Genomic DNA, 25,792 nt, shown 5'->3' on the forward strand with positions numbered 1-25,792 from the left:
TTGAACTTACATATTTAATACATCTCCTCTCCAGTGATAAAATGTTACAAAGGAAGACAATGCTTTTCTTGTTTATTTTAATCATGTTAAATCAGTTTTCCTGCATGATAAGATTTACAATAATAATAAAAATAATAAAAATAATAATAACCTTTCATAGCTTTGTAGTAGATTGCTTAGAAATATATAAACTTTCTTCCATACAATGGAAAATTGAGAGTAAATGCTCTTCTATAAGGTTCTCTCCTTTTTGGTGAAACAAGTTTTTATGTCTCTTGAGACACACTTAACTTGCTGCTGAAGCTGAATTAGGAAGCACTTCCTTGCTACATAGTACTTGACGAGAGAAAATAAAAAGAAACCCTCTTCTTTTCAGAAGCCAGGCCTGCTCTCTCTTCTCAGCTGAAAATCATGTTTGTTCTGCTGCTATCTGATCCTTGGCAGATTGAACAAGCTCTGAAAGAGCTGAGAAGCTTTTGATGCTGCTCAGCTGCAATCCCATCTTCTGTATCTAAAACAAAATATTACAGTTCATTTATTATTTTTGCAGGCAAAAGCAGAAATTTCTTACTTAATCATTGCATGATCAGAAGCTCTATAAGACACGCACATAGAAACTTGTCTTGTGTTGACAGCCACCTCTTTTATTTAGCATGCATTTGACAAAGTTATTTTTAGGCAGCTGGAATAAGTATCATTTGACTTGGCTAACATTCCAGTTACTTTTGCTGGTTGGGACGTTTTGATGTTTGCCAAGCATGAAATTGCATGTGTGTGGGCAACTGCTGTTGGTACCTGATGAAGTGCACAACTTGAATACTTGCTAACGGATCTCAGTTTTGCTGCCTGGGGTGTAGCGTAATACAAAATAGCTACTCCCACCAAAAGAGCAGTAAAGAGACGGGAACACAATGGCTCAAATATGGAAATCTATTCCATTTTGATTGTTCACAGAATGCCTTCAGCTGACACCTGAAGGCCAACACTAAAGGTGAAAGATGTACCTCTAAGAGGAGACCATTTGAGGGACAGGGGTCTGCAAAGGAGAAAGCCCTTCCACTTATTTCCCCCCCAAAAATTTTTTAGTAGGGACAACAAGCAGAGTCCTACCCACTTGAGTGCCAGTTATAAAGACTGAGTTTGCTAACAGTGGAGGAGGCCCTCTTGCAGTTATTTGGGTCATGCGCTAAGACAACAAAACAGCCTGAAATAAATGCTTACTTCCCTTTCAAAGGCATGAAATATCTGCTTCCAGTTATTTCTGGTCCGTCTGTATTTACTCAGGCTTTTGTTGTATGGTGACTTTTAACCTCAGCAACAATACCTGAATAAGTGTTTCAATGAACTGTTGGTATTTTTCTCATGGTATTGTGCTTTTATTGCTATTCTGCTGATGTTTTTATGGTGAATTACACATCACCCTGAACCGCTCCCCTCTCATTTTATTTCACTTTTAATTTGTATACCACCTTTCTATGTTGCTATACAAAAGGCGGTTTTCAGTGGTTTACAAGCTTTGGAAGGAGGCAGATTTATAGAACCCAGATAAAGAAAATTGTTATCCCACAAAGCCACACATACATTTGTGTCTGCATCCAACTTACCTGAATTCCAAAGTGCTCCACATCCAAGGCCAGCTGCAGGCGGATTTTGTTATCATCACTCATGCCTCCATTTGGAGCGGTGCTATTTGCCGTCACGGTTTTTCTTGCCTGCTTCAGCCTTTTCAAACTCTCTTCCATTTTCTTTACAGAATTCAGAATATCTGATATTGTCTCAAAGTACCTGAATAAAGAGATTCATTAATGCATTAGACTGTGAGCCCCTTACGGACAGAGTGATTAGCATTCAGAAAAACAACTCTAATCTGCTTTGAGCCCAGAGGGCACAGCCAGATAGAAACAAACAAAATGTGTGTTTGTCACTCTCACTAAACTCAACAGGACTTAAAAGTTTGGCTGGAACATGCCATATACCTGTTAATACTTAGATTCTTCCTTTACCTTACCAGTAAGTTGTGTATACGATATCAGACCCCCAAAATCAACTATTATAAATGCATAGTTAGCAGTCGGGACCAAAAATGCCATGTGGGACATGGGTAGCAGTTTCTGCAGGGCCAACCCCAAGTTTCTATAGGCTCTGGGCAATATAAAGGCAGTGGGCTCTGCAACACCCAGTCACATGCTGTTGCCAGTCCTGTTGCTGCATCCCATCACTGCAGAGCTGGGCTGCGTAGAAGGAGAAGGGAAGCAGCAGCAACAGGGAAATCGGAGACTGATACAGGCCAGAAGACAAACCAGAGTAGCATCAGTGTGGCTGGCCAAAACTATGGAGGAAAAGGGTCAAGGAAGGAGGAGTAGGCTTGCTTGCCCAAGTGCACTGCTGGAATTAGTGCAGCAATTGGTACAGGCCTCATGAATGGAGGAAGGGAAATGCATTCCATCACTGCAGAAGGCTTGGCTGATGCAGAAGGGCTGCATGATGACAACAATAGGAGTTAGGCAATCAAGCATGTCCAGTGGGTTTATTGTCTGTAAATGCCTTTGCATACAAAACAGTAAGATTCTAAAAAAACAACAACTCCACACCAAAGTTTCCTGGGAACTATAGTTAACTGAAGACAACCTGGTTTGTTTGAAGAGAAGAAGAAGAGTTTGGATTTGATATCCCGCCTTTCACTCCCCTTAAGGAGTCTCAAAGCGGCTAACAATCTCCTTTTCCTTCCTCCCCCACAACAAACACTCTGTGAGGTGAGTGAGGCTGAGAGACTTCAGAGAAGTGTGACTAGCCCAAGGTCACCCAGCAGCTGCATGTGGAGGAGCGGGGAAGTGAACCTGGTTCACCAGATTACGAGTCCACTGCTCTTAACCACTATACCACTGCTGGCTTCTACTACGAAGGGAGGAGCAAAGGGGTTATGCGCGCAGCCAAAGTGCTCACTCACATCTTATTTTATCTAGCCCAAGATGTGATTGTCTTAACCCACAGTGGCTTGAGAAAAGTTGAGTTTTTAATGCTGAAATACCCTTGTGAAGTTGCAGTAAATTTTCACTTACTTTTGTGTGCTTTTGCCAAGGGCTCCTTCAAGCCACTGCTCAATTACAGCTGGTTTTAGTGTATCTTTGTAGTCATTCTTCAGTTGGTGGAAAGGTTTAAGAGCAGTGTCAACATAGGGCAATGCTTTGGTTGGCACCTCCTGGTTAATGTTACACAAATTGACAAGAAAACGAGTAAAAAGCTCGTTATTTTAGAGTTCAAAACAAGCAAAGCTCAACATGCTCATACATAAGCAGTACATGAGAATTCAATACTAGGTAGTTAATCAAATGGTTTTTTAATACATATACATATCACCTAAACCTCAATTAGGTTCCTTTTTGAGCCTACACATTTGACTTTTTCAGGGGAAAAAATGTATTTTCATTGGATTCCCATGATACCAGACATAAACATGCACAGAAAGGGTTGGGGTAAGAAACTGCTTGCCTGATAGTGTTGAAGTGTGTTAAGTAGTAGTTTGTCTGAATTAAATGAATATGACAAAAAGCAATGGACCTGTTATCAAAGGTCCTGGGGGAAAATGGGAAACTAGAGATCTCAAAGTTTGTGTAAAGAGCAGGTCTGTTCCCATCACATATAAAGTGGGGGAAGGTTTTGGTTTGAGGAAGTCTGCTGATGCCAGTCTGCAGTAATGCTATACACTAGGATTCAAACATACAGTATTCCTACTACCTTGGCTTAGGTGGGCATGGCAGGCTCAATTGAGATCCATAAAGTGTAAATTAAACTAGGAGAAGTTGAAAACTGCATGTAACACAGATCATCATTAATCAGCATAACACTGTGCTCTTCCATCTCATATAGCTAATTGATGATATCTCAGGTAAGAAATTATATGCCAAAGCTACTGTGCTTCATGGGGTTGGGGGCTATCAGCTGCGGTAAGTGGTCAAAACATTCTATGCTGCTGACACAAGCCTTTATTGTTTAAATATGAAGGATGTGTTACCTTATTGGTTCTTCTATATAGCCTTGGAATCTCAACAGCACTTTTCAGGCAACCGAAGCAAGAGTCACTTAACTCCTGAATAAGCTTACTGTTCAAGGTTGGCCAGCAACCCAGTAGAGAGTCCTTTGAGTCTTCCAGGGCTCCTGTTAAGAAAAAAACAAACTGTGGTAAAATCTGAGCTCCCCTGAGATGAACACACACTTTTGGAGTATTTCTTAAAACGTGTATACTGCCCTTCATTAGAAATTCCAGGGCTATTGCAACAGTCTTTTTCAACTCCCTTATCTGCCGCCCCCCGCAAAATGTAATCAAATAAAGAAGACAGATACTATTTATTATGCTGCGTTACACTGACAATTCACAGCACGGTCTTCCATGAGGTTTGGATGGGCGTGAAATGACTGGTTGTCTGCCACACCCAAAGCCCTGCTAGCTTGCTCCAGCCAGAACAAGAGGCATGGAAGGGTTGCCCCTCTTCCTTCCTGTGTGGATCTTTTTTTTCTTTATCATCCTCCACTACCACCATTGGTTCTAGACGGGGGATTAATTAGGCCAATCCTGTGGCCTCTCAGATGAACAAAGCACCTGGAATCTAACAAATCCAAGGCTGTCTCCTCCTCCCCTGCCCCACAACTGGAGCAGCCTTTCAAGGGGTCTAACATTAAGTAACAAAAAACTAGCAGTAACTCAATGTTCACAGGGCTATCCACAGACATATCAAGGGCCTCCACAGTGGACGTCCCACTCTGCCAGGCTCTTTTCCGCTGGTAGATAAGACACCACTGGTTCTTCCTATCCCCCTCTACTCAGCGAATCTGTGCTTGAGGATCTTTCTGCCCGGATGCATTAATATTCCAATATATCTCATTCATACACATACAAAAGGCTTGGGGGCAGTTGCTAAAACACTGCCTGATTAAAGTTAGGCCATCAAGCAAGTCCTGTGGGTTCATGACTATTCTATGTTCCTTCTTCATATGCAAACATCTTCTCCTTTCCCTTTCATTTGTAAAGCTAATCAATAATAATAATAATAATAATAATAATAATTTTATTTGTACCCCACCCACATGGGCAACTCCCAAAAGAACACTAAAAACAGAATAAAACTTCAAGCATTAAAAACTTCCCTAAACAGGTCTGCCTTCAGATGTCTTTTAAAAGTAAGATAGTTGCTTATTTCCTTGACGTCTGGTGGGAGGGTGTTCCACAGGGCGGACGCCACTACCAAGAAGGCCCTCTGCCTGGTTCCCTGTAACCTCACTTCTTGCAGTAAGGGAACCACCAGAAGTAAAATATGTATTATACTTGCACTGGCATTTTTGCTACCACAGTTAGATCTAAATCACAGTTGCAATCACAGTAAAAACTAAATTTGCAAACTGCGATAGTGAAAAATATCAGCGCTGTTGTAATGCCACTTGATAGCTCACTCCAAAAATGAAGGCAAAGAAGATTTCTGAACAAGCAAGAAGAAGGAGAGAGAGGACCAAGCAAGCCACAGGCAATTTCCTAACCATAGCCTGCCAAATAAGGGTAGGGTGTTGCATGTATAAAATACTGTGCAATTTAGAAATTTCCTCAAATTATGGTGAATCTTCTTGAATCAAAAATAGTCTCTCTCATTAAGCAATTTATCTCCATTAGGCATTTGCCGATATACTTCCCAGCAGAGTATGTTCATTATATTATATCATGAATATGTAACAAAAAATATAAGCAGATACCTGAACTCACATTTACCTGAGATGCAGGCTATGTTCTTGAAACCAGTGGTTTCAAGTTTTGGTTTGATAATTTCCAACAATTCAGGAAACTGAAAGAAAAGTAATATTCACACAATTACAGCTACATTTGAATATGTTTTCTCGATATATTCAAATTCCCCATGCACAGAAGTGTTTCTTGTGTGCAACTACAGTATATAAATTTTACTCCAACATCACAAAACATAACATTTTGAAAATCAGCTATGCAAATGCCAGACGCAACAGCAAGAGATTCTGAATTCAAGGCAGCGCACTATGAAAGCCTCAAGGCAAAGCATCTAGAATTCATGAAACAGTTTTATTCAAAATATCAGATTTGCTCCTTGAAGCATTTAATTAATCTTGAACAGAAAAAGTGATCAAAAAGTCAACACTCAAACAGACTTCACAGCACCCCAGTGAGCTACAAGGCTTGTGTTGCAAAATGAGAGCTTGACAGTTAAATCTTGCAGAAGGTTGAGAGGCTAATCAATGAAAATTTACACTGCAAAAATAAGCACATGGCTCACATCCCAAAGATACACAAAACCACAGAGCTGCTTTCTATAGAGAGTTGTGAAAAACTGAAGCAGCAGCAGCCATGAATGTTGCAAATTGATGGCAAGTTAGGCTGCAGGAGATGAAATAATTCTCTTTATGACATAATGTACTGCATTATATCTTCCCTGCAGAGAGACATACTTTAAAGTAAACAGATAAACCTTGATATATCTAAACTCCATGGAACCAAAGGCACAAAGATTAAGGAATATTTTCTGCATCTGCAACCATTATTCATACAACAGTCACAGAGATAGTATCAGCACCCTTTATGTGAGCATCCATTCTAATGCTTAAGGTTCTGGAAATTATAGTTATTACTGAACTGAAGCCTGCCATTTAAATATTTCAAAAGTTCGGTGTCAGGGTGGGGTTAATGGCAGGACAACAAAAGTGGACTTTGTGAACCCTTACGGTGCCTAAGAGACAGAAATTATATGTGTGTGTGTAAGCAACAACCATTAGCTCAAATTGAGGATACAGTAACCATAAGTACACTCAACTTAATTAAACACATTAGTTAATATAAGCCCTCCAGATGTCCAAATAAGTATCAACACAAGATTGACACTTTTAAAAATATGTTCAAATGCAGCCAGGGCAGTGAGGTTCTTGGACCACTGCATAATACAGTCATACCTTGAACTTCAAACGCCTTGTGACTTGAACGTTTTGGCTCCCGAACGCTGCAAATTCGGAAGTGAGTGTTCCAGTCTGCAAATGTTTTTTGGAAGCCGAACATCCGACGCAGCTTCCGAGTGAGTGCAGGAAGCTCCTGCAGCCAAGTGGAAGCCGCGCTCTGGTTTTCGAACATTTCTGGAAGTCAAATGGACTTCCGGAATGGATTCCATTTGAGAACCAAAGGTATGACTGTAGATGGCAGGTGTTTATCCTTCTAGGCTTGAAGTATAATTTCCTTTCCCTGCTTTTTCTTTTTCCCTTCTTTGTTAAATTTGCTTTTAAAAAAAATGACAATAAGAAACATTAAGAAGAAAGTTCAGTATCAGAGTCAGCCGGGCTCAGAGAACCTTAGGCCTGATTTGATACTTGACATGCAAACCAATGAAGTATACTAACCCATTCCTGAAGCTTATCCAGATCTGAAGCAACAAGCACCAGCTGAGTGGTGGAGATGGAAGTTAAAGGCTGAGACTCTGGACAAGAGTCGTTTCCTTGGTCTTCAACAGTGCTTGGGTTCAGTGGGCACTCCTTGCTACTGCTTGCCAATGATTTTTTATCCTTTGTACTTTCGTTAGAGATGGGCCTGAGTAAAAGCTGCGATACGAAAAATGAAAATGGCAAAGAGGTTATTGCAGACATACTATAAACCAAACAATACACATCTCAGCACAATGTCCATTCATAAGTCAGTTCCACTGATTTCAATGGGAATTGCTCCCTAGGAAGTGTACAGAAGACTGTAGCCTCAGGCTATCAACATAATACCCTAATTTGATAAAGCTACAGTGAAACAGCATTTTGGCTTGTCATACAGGGTTTAGACAACCTCCTAAAAATAACAATTTTAAGACTTGAAAGGAGAACCATAGAACTTTGAGAGAAGCCTGTGGTTTTCCTCACCTCGCTAATAAAAAATGAATAGCGTGCTACAATCTGCAGTGAAAGCTTCCAAAGGCGATGTGTGAGCAATGGCAGAAATATCTGATCCGACCAACACTTCTGCAGACTTGCACATGCAACATGTGTTGCCAAGAGGCTGTACGAACTTTGAGCTGAAAAGAAAACACAGGAATAGTTAAATTATCAGTCCCAATCCAGAACTGTAGCCCTATGCGATTTTAAAAATTATCCCAATTAGACCAGCTATATTATGAACGTTTATGAATACATTTTTGCTTTTATTATCTTATTTCCAATCCTGTACCCATACCCGCCCCGTAACTTCTGTACAGCACCAATGTTTGGGGAATCACTAACACATCTTGTGTTAAGATAGATAAGCCAAAGTGACAATAAATAATCCTGAGACAAATATTTAGCTAATTTAAGGCCCACCCCCACCCCTCACTTAATTCTGAGGAAAAGCAACTAACAGCAACCCATGATGATGATGATGATTTGTATTCCACCCATCTGACTGGGTTGCCCCAGTCACTCTGGGTGGCTCCCAACAGACTACTAAAAACATGATAGCTGGAGGTCAGAGGCAGGCATATCTTATGAATTCTGGGCAGCAAAGCCATAGCTGCTCAGGAAGGGGAAAGGAAGGCTGCTACTGTTTCTTTAATAACCTATTAGCTTTTTTAAGGAGGGTTACCTCTCATTACAGAACTATGGATGGAGATACAAAAGCAAAATAGTGATACCTCGGGTTAAGCACTTAATTCGTTCCGGAGGTCCGTTCTTAACCTGAAGCACGACTTTAGCTAATGAGGCCTCCTGCTGCCACTGCGCCGCTGGAGCCCGATTTCTGTTCTTATCCTGAAGCAAAGTTCTTAACCTGAAGCACTATTTCTGGGTTAGCGGAGTCTGTAACCTGAAGCCTATGTAACCTGAAGCATATGTAACCCGAGGTACCACTGTAATGCTATGCTGTGATGGTGCACATTTTATTTCAGTGCTACACAGAGGTTGTAGAACTACCTGTTTGTCAACTGTCCCTCCAGTCATACACCATTAAATGACACAACATTTAAGGCTGTAAGTGAAAGAACTTTTGTCTTCTTTCCAGTGCAATTCATTCTTCATTCCGAGCCACTATGTCTAGCCATCACTGCTACCCAACTTCTAGGCAGTGCAGCTGACAAAATTTCTGCCACAGTTGATGTTATTGGCTAAAAGCAGAAATCATTCTTGAGAATTATTTCTTTGAGTTCCACCTTAGACACTATACTATTTTTCTTAAAGCATAGCTGAAGTTCCCATCAGTACAAACATGACAGATATAATTGTGAAGGGCTTTACGGTAGTGAAAAATGATTATTTGTCATTCATTCTCAAATCCTCATTGCACATGCTAATTATAGTGAAGATCTTTACCTGGAGCTTCTTCTAAGTCCTCAGAAAAGGCTGTTTCTAAGGCCCCCGCTATTTCTCTAAACCTAAAAAAAGAAATAAATCCTAATTAAAATTAATATTTGGCAGCTTACTGCCGCACGCTGTAGTCCAATTCCCCCAAATGTATTTCAAACCCAAATACCATAAGAATCTCTATAACACAACAGCTATAACTGCTCCCATAGTGGCCAATACACATTCATTCAATTCAACCCTTGGTTGTGCACTGTAGTTTCCTATGTTAGTTCTTGCTGTTATGATGAGAAAAAAAGCTGGTAAATTTCAGGAATAAAGGCCACCCCCAAATGGATAGGGCTGGTAGAGAAATGCTGGACCTTGCGAGGCCCCTAAAGGTTTCCCCAGCCTCTAATTATCACCACTATTTTAGCTTCTCTTTAAAACAAAAACTTGTGAGTTTTGCAAGCTGGGACCAAATTTAATGTTGCACTAGCCTTTCTCAACTGGTGGGTCCCCTGACGTTGTTGAACTACAACTCCCATCACCCCTAGCTAGCAAGGCCAGAGCTCAGGGATGATGGGAGTTGTAGTCCAACAACATCTGGGGACCCACAGGTTGAGAACCACTGCGGCTAGAGGGAAGTGCAGATTGGTTAAGAAGCTTAAAGGGGAAAGTTTTACATTGAAAGAGGGAGGGGGAAGGGGAGCAGGGATGTGCCTTAGTTCTTAGAGTTGCTTCTGATGACCTCTGGCTGGCCAGGCCTTATGACCGTGGCACCGACGCCTGCCTTTTATTTGCTAATGGACACTGCCACAAGGTTCTGCAAACAGTTCTAGGGGATGGAAATCAATAGTTCTTTCTGATACCCTTAACATTTTTGTTTTAAAAAAAGAAAAGTACCATCACAACCAAGTTTTCAGAAATATAAACAGAAGCAGCTTGTAAGCTTATCTGTGTTTCAAAAGAACATGTGGCAATTGCGCTCAGTCTATCTGGAGGAACGCCACAGAGTGCAAAGGGTCCAGGGAACACCACAGCCAAGTCAAATGTTTCAGTCCAATTAAGCAGGAAGGTTTGGTTACCTTACTCTGGGTTTGCTGCTAACATTTAATTATTTATTCAATAAACAAGTCTAATTCTTTTAGGTACAGCTTTGTTTCACTTCACTTCACTTTTAAATCAAGCTGTTACAATAAAAAAAACTTAGTTTATTAACCACATGAGTTTTAGTCAATCAACTGAATTTGCATATGAGTAAAAATAGTAATTCTGAAATATGAAGCATAATTTGTAGATGATGGATTCCTGTTGTAGGTTACATTATCTTCTATTTGAAAACGTATGACATCACAAAAAGGTAAAATCAGACGGAATGTAATTGTTAAATTTCCAAACACCTAATAGGAGAAACTGTTCCTGTTCAATCCACATTCTACCTCATAGTAGGAAAGCTGACAGAATAGACAGCTGCAAACCACAGATAATGTGTAAGATTTGAAAAACTGTTCTATTTCAGTACTTGTTGCACAAAAAATGGAGATATATTTGGATGCTGTTCTGACAAACAGCATGTTATGAGACCAAAGGACATTTATTCCACTTTTCAACATTTTTGCCTTTGTAGGTTTCAGCAGGCAGCAAGGGACTGTGTCTTTCAAAACATGAAAAATATTTTTATCTAAATGAAGTAATTTCATGTCCCCTAAAAATAAAACTCAAATACCAACCTTATTTGGAAATAAACAGGCAAATTCCATTTATCATTAAAGCTGTGGTAGGAAGGATGTGACCGTAGTCTTTTAACGCTGGCTTGTGAGCCACACTGCCGTTCAAATTTTCTCACAAAATCCATGCTTATAGTGTATTTCTGAAGAAGGAATATTTAAGGTATATCTTTAACATACAAATATTGAAATAACATAGTGCTATTTATCAAGCTCTCTGAAATCCAGAATACCAGATATATAATTAGCAACAGAACTGGAAAACTAACTAATTTTTATTCGGTATATTTTGTTTTGTTTTGTTTTGTTGCAGCTCCTTGAGGGTATCTTTTGATGAGCATGATGAGCAGAGATAACACAACTTCCAATTAATCAGAATTGAGATTTTTAGTCAATTGAGCAGGTTAAAAGGCCTAGTACTAAGGCACATCAAATGATGCTTGCTTGTATCAAATGATACTTCATGTTGACATTCTTTACATCAATATTATTGTTAATCTCTGTATAGAAAATTCAATACATGACACTGCTCTTAGTTGTCGAATTTGAGCATTCTGTATTTCAAAAATCATTTTCTAGTTTTCATATTAAACTAAAGGCCCACATTCCTTGGTTCATTGTGTTAAAGAGAAGGTTAATATGCATATTTTAAATTACCTCATGAAATGCATCTGGGTTCCCAGGATTAAACAGTGATGGCAGCTTAACTTCTAAACCACGAACTATTTCTGGCCACACAGAATTTACCAAAAAATCATATCCAGGAACAACATTCCCCTTTTCGCTGCAAAATTAAATAAACATTTTTCTTAGAAATACTTAAAATATAAGCATTATCAATAATTATACGAAAATGTACATTAGTAGGTTTGTAGCAAATCATTTGAATATTTCTACTAGCTTAATGTCAACATATTCTTGGTTTCTTATCATTTTAACATCTTGTATTTTTGATACTACAATCAAATCCAAATTAATTAACAGATACTTCTATGAAACATATAAATCTGCTTATACAAATCTGTGGGGATATACTCAGTCTGGGAAAACTTTATAGATATAAAAAGTTCTGCTCAGCACAGAGTTGGTATTCTGGGCAGAGGGCATTTAGGAAGAAAAATTATAGCACAGCAGCAGCTAGTTCATACTTAATGCAAATACAGGAGAATGTGTTAGTCAGTGACTTGTTCCCAATAACTCAAGCAGTCAGCAAGAGAGCTAGCCAATAGTGCCCATGAACCTGCACAACTGGTAGGTGAATATCGCTACCCAGAATTGAGTTTAAGGGTGCTTCCAAATGGGCATATCCTAGCCAGTTGTTGCTCTTCTGCTACAAGCTACACATGAAACTGCAGCCAACTTTCCACATCACTCAGAACATGTTGCACTGCATGCTTGTAACATCTCTCCATTATTATTAATTATTATTATTATTACTTATACCCCGCCCATCTGGCTGGGTTTCCCCAGCCACTCTGGGCGGCTTCCAACAGGAGATTAGAAATTTATTAAAACATCAGTCATTAAAAAACTTCCCTAAACAGATCTCCAGATCTCCACTCTTCAGATTTCCACTCTTCCCTAAACAGATATCCAGATCGGCACTCTCGAGGACTTAATTCATTTCTGACTCTATAGCACAAAGATGTTGTTCAAATGGGTGTGGTTGATTCAGGGTAGAATCTTGCAATAAAGAGGGCAGGCAAAGATAAGGAGAATCATTCTTTTCTCCCAAGTCTCTTGAACAAAGCTAAACATGAGGTGCTGGGCATTAAAGGTTAGGGAAATGGGTTCTGCAAATATCAAAACCACAGCTCTTTCAAAAGGCGGGTGAGTCTTTCTAAAGCTGTCAATAGTTGTGAGGCTTGTGCTACGCGTTCGAAGTTTTTGAAGTTGTATTTTCTGAGGCATAAGAATACATGGAAGCATCATGGAAGAAACATACTAGGAAGTCCATGATGTAACAACTTTGTGTGGAGTAGCAATTTCAGTGTAAATACCTCATTTGAAAGAAACCTAAGCTCAGGACAAGGAACTGGGTATGCAGAAAGCCCTATTGTGCACTTGATATTTACACTATTGGACACTCCAGCAAATGCATGTATCAGTGAAGAAAACACTAAAAGGCAACAAACATGGCTTACTTCCTCAACAGCTACTGATAGATAGTTAAGTACATCCTGAGCCTGTGCATAGACGTGATATGGGCTGGACACATTTGGTGTTCATCCATATAGTGGGCCATGTATGTGTCTGATTTTAACATCAAAAGGTCATGTGTTTCAAAGGAACTGAACCCTCCCTGTGGTCTGTTGACCGTAGCATTTTTATTCTAGTCCAGCTCATTCTGGAGCTTAACTATGTGAAAAGAGGTAAGGAGGTAACGTTGAAAATGAAGCAGGACTCAGTTTCCCTCAAGAACACATAATAATATAGACATGAACGGGAAACACACTTGAACATTATTGTGGCTGCCCCAGGGAGAAAGAATAAACTTTGTTTTCTTCTTCCCTGAGTTCCAATTTCTAAATGTAACCAGCATCACATACAGATTAGGATTTATACCCCATTTGATAGTTCGGAAACTTGGGAGGCAGAGTGAGGGAATTAAATGTTTTATAGTTCTCGTCCATCACAAACAAAATATTAATGATTTTCTCTTATGAAAGAAGATTAAACCTATTCAGGGATTAAGAGAATTGAAATGTTAGCAAAATGTTAAGTCATAGGAAGAGTACCACAATGCCTGGATAATTAGGAAAGTATTTCTGCAGTCTCGAGAGCTAAATCCTAAGCACCAATAATTGCAGGCTACTGTGTTAACTGGAACAAAATAAATGGATTCAATTTAGGTGGCCTGAATTTAATTGCAATATGAATTAGGCACTTATTTAAGGAGATAGCAATCCGAAATAATAGGCAAAGTGCTCAGTCATGTAGTTCCACTAGTCAGATTTACAATCTCTTTTTCTTTTTTAATTTTATATAGACAAATTAGCAAACTACATTTTCCAACAATTAGCTGTTACATGCTGTAACACAATGACCCATTATATGAGATACCACCAACCTAGTACACACACATTCCAGAACATAGACCAACAGTAGAGTTACTACAGTAGATACACAACACCCTATGTCTTAATGGAGTATTGCCCTGAATCTACTGACTGTAACCCTAATTCTGCACCACGGTCAAGCTCATAGACTTTACACTCCAGCCCACAGCTTCCTGTTGCTTGTGATTCTTTTTGCTGAATGGTGGACATCAATTCTGTAAAGGCTTGAGTTATAACAGTTTTCTAGTTCCCCAAACCACTACAAACATCAAATCCAAACAAAATACATGCAGGTGATTTGAAATTAGCTGTTGAAATCATGTCTAGCACATATTTGGAAACACCTGAATATACCAGATGTGCTAGCCTGGATTAAGAAATTAAAGGTCCTGGCAATGAAAGGAAAAATATTTCATTAATGAAGTGACAATAAAATCAGACACTTTCAGAATGAGTTGAGGTTATTCTATTGAACACCCCGCCCCGCCCCCCCGGAGACCACAGACAGGAATGTGGTTCTGATAACGCTTTACTGAGTATGAAAAGAATATTTAGGCTTTTAATCTTTTTTTCTTTGTGGAAAACAGTTGCATTTTCAATAATATTCTCAGCAGGTTACAGCATCTCTATTCTCTACTGTAAGATACTGATTTTCTGCAGATGAGGATCAAGAATTCTGCTTGCATCATTTAAAATCAGACTAAATCACACTCAAGAGTAGCCCCACTGAAACTGATGCACCTTAGTTACAACTAACTCAAGTCCACTGACTTCAGAAGGTCTACTTGTTTTGCGACCGGGATCCGTTCCGGAGCCCCGGCTGCTAGCCAGCCGAAGCGGACGCTAGATGAGGTGGACGTTCGCAGAGGTATTATTGTATTGTCCATAGTTATAAGTGAAACCGAAACAACAATTGCTCACGCCATTTAACAAAAAAAGGTTTGTGTTACCTTGAAATACCTCCCCCTGTTACTTCACGCAAGAGCCGGCAATGGAGAGGAACAAATTCCAGCAATTTGTTGTACATGGTCTGGAGGCCATTAGGACGAGATTGAACAAACTGCTCCACAATCACCTGTTTAAAACATTTAGTATCAAATTAAAGATGCCAGACAAGAATTCCAGTGCAAAAAAGATTAAAATATCTTCCATCTACAGCCCAAAGTCAATAATTACTGCATTATCATAGTAATGCTCAAAATGCTGTTTAATAGGAGATATAAAACAGTTAATTTAGCTTTCAGTTCCTACATGCAACAGCCTCCCGATGTTGTAACACACTGACACCATATTTTTTTTAGCACCTGAACATATTCAAGGTCTAGTGGCAAATATTATTTATTAAATTTGTAGATCTTAGGGCAGTTCACAACATAAAAATGCAAGATAAAAATACAAATGTTCAAATAACCTGCTTTCTGCTCTAACTTTCTTTCTGCTGAGTTCTTTTTCATAAGTCAGGAAGAGCCCCAGAAGTACTAGACATATATACAAAACACAATGTATTCTCCTGAGTCAGTTGCCTCCAGCTTCACTTACCTCATCTACATATGGTTTCACAAGCACTTCACCAACTAATGCTTCAGCATCCCGTGTTTTGTCTATTGTTGCATAGGTTCTCAAGCAATGACGGATTATGTCAATGTTGGAAGTTTGAAGACCTTCTAAAAGCAGCCCTTCCAGGGACTGCTGCAGCATTGCTGTTATCCCAACTATTCGCTATGATTTTCAAAAAAAGAATGAAAAGAATTGTTATTGCTGTGCCAGAAAAATTAGAAATATCCACTAGTTTTATTTAGTCATTTAAGAACTGCATTATAGCCTCAAAAACCACTAATCACTAATATACTGTATTTTTCCAAGACGATGCTTTTTGCTAAAAAAAAAAATCAGGCAAAAATTGGGAGTCATCTTATACACAGATAGTGAATGCAGAAGGGGGACGTGCGATTAATGGCAGCAGCAAGCAGGAGATTGGCAGCGGCGATTGGGCGGGTGATTGGTGGCTGCGGCAAGGCCTGCTGCCGATTGGCTGTGGCAACTGGGCAGGCGATTGGCGGCTGTGGCGAGACGGGCAGGCGATTGGTGGCTGCAGCAAGTAGGCGGGTGGGCTGTTGGTGGTGGGGAGCGGGCAGACAATTGGCGGCTGTGGCGAGGTGTGCGATCGGCAGTGGCAGGCAGGCAGGTGAGCGATTGGTGGCAGTGACCTCCCCTACCCCCCAAAAAAGCTAAACAACTTAATTTCTTAATTTTGGGTAAAAAAAAATAGGGGTTGTCTTATACATGGGGAAGCCTTATACACGAAAAAATACAGTAGGTTAAAATTCTAATCTGAAGTTTACCAGAAATCCAACCCTTAATGATTTTTATAGATTAATATTGAATGGCTGTTTAAAATTAAATTGTTTTAAACAACATGCTTGAATATTTGGGAATAATAACATTGGTTGAGGTATAATTTGAGTTAATATTACATTTATTACGTGCGTTTGCTACTAACAGTAGGAAAACTACTACTCCTACAAAGTTGTAATTATTGAAGAGTGCTGATCATTGTACTCACAACAAAACTGACATACTGTATTTGTTAGAGTTCTGGATGGTAAACACTGCTGAGCATGTGGGTTAAAAGTGTAAAAATATAAAACAATTTGTTGAAAGGATGACATGTTCTTTACATACTGGAGCAGTAAATATCAGAACAATGTACTGCTATACATACAGTTTTAATTGATAGGCATGATTTGCTTATTTTTATAAATATATTTTTTAAAGCTTTAGAAGAAGAAGAAGAAGAGTTTGGATTTGATATCCCGCTTTATCACTACCCTAGGGAGTCTCAAAGCGGCTAACATTCTCCTTTCCCTTCCTCCCCCACAACAAACACTCTGTGAGGTGAGTGGGGCTGAGAGACTTCAGAGAAGTATGACTAGCCCAAGGTCATCCAGCAGCTGCATGCGGAGGAGCGGAGACGCGAACCCGCTTCACCAGATTACGAGTCTATCGCTCTTAACCACTACACCACACTGACTCTCTTTAGCTGAGATAATCGGTGATTCAGCTGCCAGAAGGCAAACAGAAACGCAAGCATTTCAGTCTCCAACAAACAAGATTTTAGGGACTTTAAGGAGAAGAGAACACATTGGCTGACTAACTGTTTGGGAACAGATACAATTTTTGCATTCTTCTTGTTCATCACAACTACAGTCCAAGATAAATGCATGAACTTTCATAATGATGGCACCACTGAAAGTCCACAATATTATTATGATTTAATTGTGACAACTTTTTTTTGTAAAACAAGGCAACATACTTACTGGTTTCAGCTTGTCTAGGAGTGGCATTCCTTTGCTCTGTACTGCATGAAACTGTAACTGGTTGAATTCTGTGGCAATTCTTTCTAAAATCTGTCCGGTCAGAAGTGGACTTGCAAAGGAATTGGCACACATCACGATATGATTTTGATAAATGGCAGCAGATAATCATAATCCCTCCCCCCCCTCACACAAACACAGTCTCTTCCTTTATCTGTATATATGCAAGTTCATGTGATTTCCTCCCAGCTCCCAACAATCCCTTTGCATTTAGCATGAACAAGAAGATGCCGCAACAGGGCTATGCAGTTAGGAACAGGCTTGACTCTTAATGGCAGAAGCTTTCAGAGGCCTCAGGGCAAGGGACAGGTAATTCTGCGTCCCTTGGTGCAGCCCCTTCTTGTCTTATACCTGGGCAAACCATACCCAGTACCTCCAACACAATAGAGGCCACATGGGATAATGCAACATGTCTACTCAAACCAGCTTCAAAGCAACTGAAAAATGCCAGAACATAGGAAGCTGTGCCAGGCCCTGTCTCCTCTGTCAATTCCAAGGAGTTTTCAGAATCCCAGGTGGATCTCCTATCTTCAGAGACCAGCTAGTGAACCCTTGCAAAGCCTAGAGATATGCTAGGAGATTTGTGAAAACAGGCAAGACAAATGGGCATTTGCATTTTAAAAAGATGTACTGAATGCAAAGACCAAGAAGATTTCAGAGGCTATGAAAATGTCCCAGTGTTATGTCTTCATATGTGATATTTTTCTTATGGTGGTATCACAACACGTAAGTACAGTGCATGCTCTGTTCATCATACATGAAGAATGCATACATGACTGTTTCACTAAGCAAGGGATCAATCATAGGTTTCTGTCACATATACAGGTCATGAAACAGGCACTGTGTCTTGCACAGGTTTGTGTGCACACACCTTCCATACATAGAAACAAGATTTAAGCAGGGAAAACATGACCATAGCTCCCTTTTGTTGCTGGCACAAGATAAACAACAACAACCATAGAGCCATAGGGAAAATCTACAACTAATTTACTCCAGAACAGCCTATGAAAGTCAATAGACCGCTCCACAAAAGGGTACACAGGTGGCAGGGCAGGTGCTCTGCTAACTGTAAAACGGCATTTGCTATTTTGGCATGTTATTATGACAGGAGCAATTGGTGTATCACGAACTAACTTCTTTAAATAGTTGCTTCCTCCCACTTTGGAGTTTCAAGATGCTGGTATATAGATTTCAAAGACAGACAGAACTAAGCAAAAGCAACTTGCTGATCCCATACCTGCTTCCTTCTAGTGATGACATTTCTTTAGAATTTTGGGAGTGCAGAATTTTCTCAATTTTCTCAACTGCTTTAATAACTTGAATAAGTCTCAAGACACACATCTGGTTGGTGAGGGGAGACAAAGAAAAGAAAAACTTCTCATATTGAATCGGAGATATTTTTTCCCCAACAAATTTGCAGGTATTTTGGGGAAATGATTTGACTGTTCAGTGCAAGTGGGAAACAGTTTAAACAGTGCAATCCTACACATGGCTATTCAGAAATAAGCTCCACTGAGTTCAATGGGACTCACTCCCAGGTAGGTGTGTATAGGACTGCAGTTGGCAGAGCAATTCAAAAGAGGAAGGGAGAAAGAATCAAAGGCAGAGAAACTACGAAATCCAAAGCTCTGTCAGGCTCATGTAGAGAGGGTAAACTTGTTTTTCCTCCCTTGCCATTAGCTCTGAGGTCCTGTCCATCAGTTTCCCTCCTATAGGTTTCTGTGCTTCCTGCTCTTGGTCTTGTGCAGTTTTCTCCTTAGCTTGGTAACGTACTAGAGGCATGAGAGCACTTTAGATTCAAGGCCTCCTTCAATTCATCCTGCACACCTCTTTTTTCTCACTTTCATTTGAGCACTGATAGGACAGGGAGGTTGTCCACAAAGGTTCTTACAGCCACAACAAGGTAGCCTCCAATGAAGGATCTCCCTTTCTACAGCCAAAGGCAAAAGTGTATTCTATCCTATAATTCCGAGAACACTCTTCAAAAGGACATAGGTCATGCCTTGAGAAAAGTGTGTTAGAAAAAGTAAGGCTCTGATCTTCTAGTAAGGCAAATCTGCGTCTACTAGTTCCTTTTCATTTTGCCATGTCAGAAGATTGCATGAAGTGCTCTCAAACTAATAATTAAATTTCCATATTGTGGTATATATGTTCATTTTGCCCTTTTGCCATAAAAATGCAATAAATGGATCTGCCTGTTGTACCTTTTTCGCCCTGATATCTTCTTGTTTAGACACACGTTCATCAATTGCTCGAATTCCTTCACTGACACATGACTTAAGACTCTGGAAAGAAGAAACATATACACACACACTCCATATTTCCTCCAATTAAAACAAGCAGTTCTGTGCACATATGAGTTAACATCTCTCACACAGATTAATCACGTCTTTTGTGCCTTTCTAAAATGCATAAGTTATGAACGAGGCCAAAATATTGATTCAAAGCCAAATCTCAGGTGCTGGACACCTCCTATTATGTGCTCAGCTGGAGCTCCTTTCCCTGGAGAAATATCACTTATTCCAGCCTGTGCTATAGTGATTGCAAACCCATCTATCTTTTGCAACAAGATTTTCCTATGCTGAGCTGCATTTGAAAAGAAAGGTGGACATGACAGGAGACTGCAGGGCTTGTTGGCCATAGGCAATTTCCAATTGAGCATGATCAGGGACACATTGCAATCCAACTGGCACCATCCCACTGTTGATATAACTTCTGTTTGTTTCTGATAATTCCTAAGGTCCCTTTCCAATATTATCTTAGCAGCATGGGAGCCAACGCTGTATTTTTCCAGTGCTACTTCAGTAAAATGGGATGTCTGAGGTAACAGGCAACGCAATGCTGTTCATCTTGGAAGCTTAGTCAATAGTGACGTAGTCTCCCATGTACCTGGGGCTTTCATCATTCCTATGTCAGAATAAGAAGTAAACATCCTTCCCTGATCTAAGGTAAAGTGTACCTTACAAGTTCTGGATGGCAGCTCCCCTACTGCTTTCTGTGTGGGAGCATCATTTCCGAAGAACATAACCCTTTACAAATTTCATTTTCAGAGCCTTATTAGATTTCAGTAGAGCCACTTATAATCATGAGTTTCCAGGCAGTGACAAGACAAAAGGAGTGTAGCTCCTGGTTCATTAGGTAGATTAGTAATGAAACGGTTATGGAGAGTGAGGAGTGGTGGTAAAAGAGCTCAGGGAAATTAAATATGAGGAAATTCAGCCCAAACAGAAGCAACACTTTATGTCTTGCTTTCAATTTAATCTAACTGCGGTCCTGTAGAAAAAGAAATGTCTCAGTATCTAGAAATTATTCTAGTTATCTTTTCAATCAAGTGGTTCAGAGACATTCCATCCCGTTTCTATTATTTCAGTTCATGAGGTCACCTAGCTAATCTTGCATGTGTTGCTGGTTATTAATATTATTTCCTATTTTAATGCCATCTGCATATTTAATCAACACAGCCCTACTTTCCTTTCCAACACACAATACATTTAACTTTTAGGGGGAAAAAGAGGTGAATGAAATAATTTGTTTTTTAGAAACAAGTGTTTGCTGTTCTGGGCGGGGGGCGGGGATTGTTTGGCTAAATATACTTTATGCATAGTAAAGGTAAAGGGACCCCTGACCGTTAAGCCCACTCGCGTACGACTCTGGGGTTGTGGTGCTCATCTCGCTTTACTGGCCAAGGGAGCGCAGACAGCTTCCAGGTCATGTGGCCAGCATGACTAAGCTGCTTCTGGTGAACCAGAGAAGTACATGGAAATGCCATTTACTTTATGCATAGGTTAACATAAATGTATGCCTGTGGTGTTCTTGTCTCTGTTCTTACCACACAGTTAGGGCTCCTAAAATGGTTTCTAAATGTTCAGACAAAATGCATTTTGCTGCTTCATGAAATCCCCTATGTCAGCCCCATACAGAATTTATTTGGTTTCTCAATATTTTCAAAATCAGACAAATGATATGAGAAGTTATTACAGAACATACCATAACTTCCTCTCGCAGTTGTCCTAAAGGCACTGAAAGCTGATTAAGGGCTTTGTCCATGCCAACCTAAATAAATTGTCCAAACATATTACATATTACGATTAATGAGCAGTTGAAACTGTGTATGTGAAGATATATATTTTGTAACAAATTACATTTCTATTGAAAACAAATGTAAAAAATGTTTACAATCAGTACTTCAGAAGACATCCCAACTAGCAAGTAATCCTGACTATTATATTTTCCTAATGGCTGGCTGTCATTGGTACAACAACAGAAATGGCACTTGTACATTGCTAACTTGCAATCTCTGGCAAGCTGGCTCCAATCCTGCACAGAATTATCTGTGAATGACTGCTGAAATCAAAACAACATAAACTGGACAAAAATGGAAGACTGTGTGTCCACATACTCTATATGTGCAGAGCGTTCAATAGGTACCTTATCTTTAGCGCCGTTATCAGCACCCCATGTCAACTAAGAAGACAGAACAAGGATCTGGACCAAAGGGACCCATTTCAAATCTACACTCAGCCAGGAAACTCATTTAGTGGTATGGAACAAGTCATCCTAATGCACATTAGAAGACTTTTCAAGAATTGCATATTCTATCTATTTTCAAAAGTATCAAATGCTATAAAAAACAAAATCTTATCTATCCATTCATACTCCTTGAAGGAAAAGTGGGATGCAAATATGATGTGAGAAAGAGCTTTTTATATATATATTTACCTCTGGACTATTTAACATCTCTTTTCTAGCATGCAATTGCAATTGCACACACTTTTTCATATTACAGCTAAGAGATTTTAATCCAAAGGTGTTTTTTATTTACCAGTTGTCTTCCTTCTGTATATTGAAGTATCCTATGACATCCTGCACACCCACCTCAAACAGCCTATTCACATACCAAACCCTTGTCTAGAAGCTCCCAGTACCTCCTTAAAATGTAAGACCCTCCAAATGTTGCTGGACTACAACTCCCATCATCACTGACCATTGGCATGGTGACTGGGGCTGACAGGAGATGCAATCCCACAACGTATATAGAGCCACAGGACCCTGCTTTTGGAAGTCTGTTGAATATTAGCATCTTCAAATACATATTATTAGTATACTTAAACACTAAGATTAGTACATATAAAACATCCAATTTGAAACTTACTAGATTGGTGGAAAGATTAACAAAGTCTGCATAATCCTTGTTTATGAGCTCTATCATGGCAGTTTTAAGAAGTTTGTAGTAGAGCTCAAGATCATCCCGAAGCTCTTCCAACTGAACACGTTTCCTGCACTCCGACACAAAGTGATCGACATCAAAATCCGGCTATATATGAAACAGGTAAATAATAATAATCATGATTTAAAAAATGGCTCATAACAGAAAATGCAATTCCTTGTAAAAGCAATTTGTGTTTATCTAACTTCCAAGCATGCTTGAAGTGAAGGGATAAAAATGAGGCCAATGGACTAGGAAAAGTTTTTGTTCTAAATGAAACACTAAAATATAAGATGTGTAAACACAGTCTTATTGGTTTGTTAAAGTGCTTTCTGTCTGTAAAGCCTAACTAATTGGTACTATTCAAAATAATATTAATAATGATAATAATAATAGTAATTTATTACTTCTACCACCCATCTGACTGGGTTGCCCCAGCCACTCTGGGCACCTTATAATAGAGTATAAAAGAACACATGATACACCAGACATTTAAAGCTTCCTGATACAACGCTGCCTTCAGATGTCTATGGAAGGTCATATAATTGTTTATCTCTTTGGCATCTGATGGGAGGGCGATCCACAGGGTGGGCACCACTACCGATAAGGCCTTCTGCCGGGTTAATAATAATAATGGGTCTGACAGCATAAGACCATAAGAAGAGCCCTTGTGAATTAGACCAAAGGCCCATCTAGTCCAACATCCTGTTCACACTGTGCCCGACAAGATCTCTATGTGAAACCTAAACGTAGGACATGAGTGCAATAACAAAGAATGTTTTAAAGTTGTATAATTGCTTACATCCAGGAATCCCCTTTATTTTATTTTTTTAGATATTCTGAACAACAGTTTTTCAAGAAGACAGTTATGTGATTAGAATCACTGAATTGTAGAGTTGGAAAGGACCTTGGATCATTGAACCCAAATTCCTGCAATGCAGGAATAGGCAGCTATTGAACCCATAATCTTATCAGCACCATGCTCTAACCAATGGAGCAGCACATTCTGAAAGAGCCAGTCTCCGTGTATGATGGACAGTAGTAGGACTATGACAGGTGAAATACAAAGAGCTGCCTGGCAGGCCGCAACACAGGGATGCCTCACAGGATCAGAGGACCCAAATCCAACAGGGGCGTGAGTTCTCCATAGGAAACGTCCTGGCTGGGGCATCTATATTTTAAACGGGTTCAGACTGAAAAATGTGTGCGTGCAACATACACGAAACATAAAATACCTACACAAGATGCATGCCATGCACAGGCAGCATGGACTTCCTTGTGGGAATTGAATAATGTGCGAACGGGGCCAGCAAAGGAAGTGTATATATTCATTATTAAAAAGAGGTGCACATATCCCTATCTCCCCCACATGGAGAAAAACAACCTATAAATCTCCTCTGACAACCCTACTAGGTGAAAAATTTGAGGGGGGGGGGCAGGACTAGAGCTTCCCTGGGGTGGCGAGGCCTGCGAGTCACTCCAGCCCAGCCAGAGTCTCCCACAGACACGCATCTCCCCCTACCATCTCCCCACACCTCCCAAGTTGCCCCTCCTCTCCCTTCAGCCCCGGCTTCGGCCCAGCCCGGCGCCCTCCTGTCCAGGGGCCTCCGCCTCCTCACCTTCATAAACTCGTCCTTGTCGAAGCACAGGTTTTCGGGTCCCCGGGGTAGGTTCATATTCCACGTCTCCATGGCTGGCTGGCTGGGCTCCGCTCCCTCCCGGCGACCCGGGGCCGCCACGTCTCTTTCCCGGATCTCCGCTCGGCTTCGGCTTCGCAGTCGACACAAAATGTACGCGCGCGCGCCACACTTCCGCCAGCACCGCGGCGCCGAGACCGGGCATCGCCGGCCGCCTCCTGCGCTCGGGAGGGCGGCCTCCAGCGGCCTACGGCCTCACTGCAGGCGCGCACGAGGCCTCCGGGGGGGGGGGTCCCGTCTTCTGATTCTCGCCCTGGGAAGTGAATACCGGGAGGAAAAGGGTCTTTTTCCCCCGGAATTTATTTTCCAGGCCCAAGATACACGCCAGCCTATGTGGAAGGGGAGTCTTGGAAGAACATCGGGGCCGCATGGCTGCAGACTAGGGTGGGAAAGCAGGCGGGGCAGGTGCTGCGCAGGAAGACTTTCCTGCCTCACAGTTTCCTTACGCAAAGCCACTTGCTTTAGTATACAAAAATACGCAAGGATTAAAAATTAAGTATGGCCATGGGTGCCCGGAACGTCCTAAACTAGGGAAACAGCCCTCAGCCGCCAGGGAATAAGAGAAAAAGAATATAGAGTACCATGAGCGTAGCCAGGATTTTTGTTAGGGGCCCTCCCCAAAAGTTGTTGGGAGATCGTGAGTAAAAATCACCACTTCAATAGGGGCAGGCTTTTGTTGGGGGGTGGGGAGCAAAACTCAATTAATTGAGTAATGCTTTTCAATAATTTTTGGCTACACTCGTGCAGGGTACCATGTTTGTCAAAGTTTGCAGATTTTGGATATGTGTGTGTGGTAGTGTTGGGTCGTTTTAATAAGGAACATGACAAGATTACTGCTTCACAATGTAAATCTAGTACAGTACAGCCCTAAATTCCATATGGCTATAAATGGAGGGACAAGCAATTAAAAGTACTGTCATCATTATCATTGCTGCTAGAAGTGGGTGGGTGGGGATTTATAGTGAGCATCTTTGTAGATGGATTTCTGCTGGGCCTGTGAAGAGATGCTGCCTGAAAGAACATGTAGGATCAAAGTAGGCCAGGTAAGGTTACGCAGTTCAGGTAGCAGATTGCAGCATGCTAATTAAAAGGCAGAAAATTGCAATTATTTCAGATATATTTTCATGACCATGGGGAAGTGTGTTGCTCTGACCCTTTGCTTCTAGCTCACATCACCGTAAACTCTACCCTCAACTCTGCCTCTGTCTTTTGAACTATCCCACCCATTTGCCACCTTGCACAGAGCCCCTTTCCTTTGTTTCCCTTAATGGCCCATCACCAGGCAATCGCCCCAAAGCAGGAAGCTAGCCTGGCTTATATTTCAACACTTGCTGGGGTTAGAAGGGTTTTGTCATACAGCCTACAAGCTCGTCCCCCAAATTCATAACAGTATCACTTGGAACTCTGACTGAAGTCCAGAGGAAGCAGGAAACAT

General features: G+C 40.6%; 1 protein-coding gene across 2 annotated transcripts; it reads right to left on the bottom strand.

The window, feature by feature from the left end:
- COG2 (component of oligomeric golgi complex 2) lies at positions 1–24,490 on the bottom strand. 2 transcript variants are annotated; one of them, XM_053382479.1, is made up of 18 exons: positions 24,280–24,489; positions 22,607–22,768; positions 21,442–21,507; positions 19,659–19,739; positions 18,692–18,795; positions 17,398–17,506; positions 15,620–15,799; positions 15,031–15,155; positions 11,679–11,805; positions 11,025–11,164; positions 9,322–9,383; positions 7,903–8,054; positions 7,399–7,596; positions 5,756–5,828; positions 4,013–4,155; positions 3,060–3,199; positions 1,605–1,785; positions 1–511 (listed from the first exon to the last, which is right to left on the bottom strand). In XM_053382479.1, exons 1-18 carry the CDS (start codon positions 24,349–24,351, stop codon positions 410–412), a joined length of 2,217 nt encoding a protein of 738 aa, XP_053238454.1. In that variant the 5' UTR covers positions 24,352–24,489; the 3' UTR covers positions 1–409. The 2 variants fall into 2 exon arrangements, with proteins under 2 accessions (XP_053238454.1, XP_053238456.1); XM_053382481.1 differs by lacking the exon at positions 21,442–21,507 and having other exon boundaries at positions 24,280–24,490.
- Positions 24,491–25,792: the final 1,302 nt, after the last annotated feature.

The sequence above is a fragment of the Podarcis raffonei genome, chromosome 3, assembly GCF_027172205.1.
Source record: "Podarcis raffonei isolate rPodRaf1 chromosome 3, rPodRaf1.pri, whole genome shotgun sequence".
Lineage (NCBI taxonomy): Eukaryota > Metazoa > Chordata > Lepidosauria > Squamata > Lacertidae > Podarcis > Podarcis raffonei.

Bases quoted from the DNA above. Each gene is read 5' to 3' on its own strand.
- COG2 (XM_053382479.1), bottom strand. From the start codon at position 24,351: ATGGAGACGTGGAATATGAACCTACCCCGGGGACCCGAAAACCTGTGC. The intron at 11,165-11,678 runs GTAATTTAAAAT...TTCCTTCTTCAG, and splicing joins ACCCAGATGCATTTCATGAG to AAATACACTATAAGCATGGA. The intron at 4,156-5,755 runs GTAAATGTGAGT...TTTTCTTAACAG, and splicing joins GAACATAGCCTGCATCTCAG to GAGCCCTGGAAGACTCAAAG.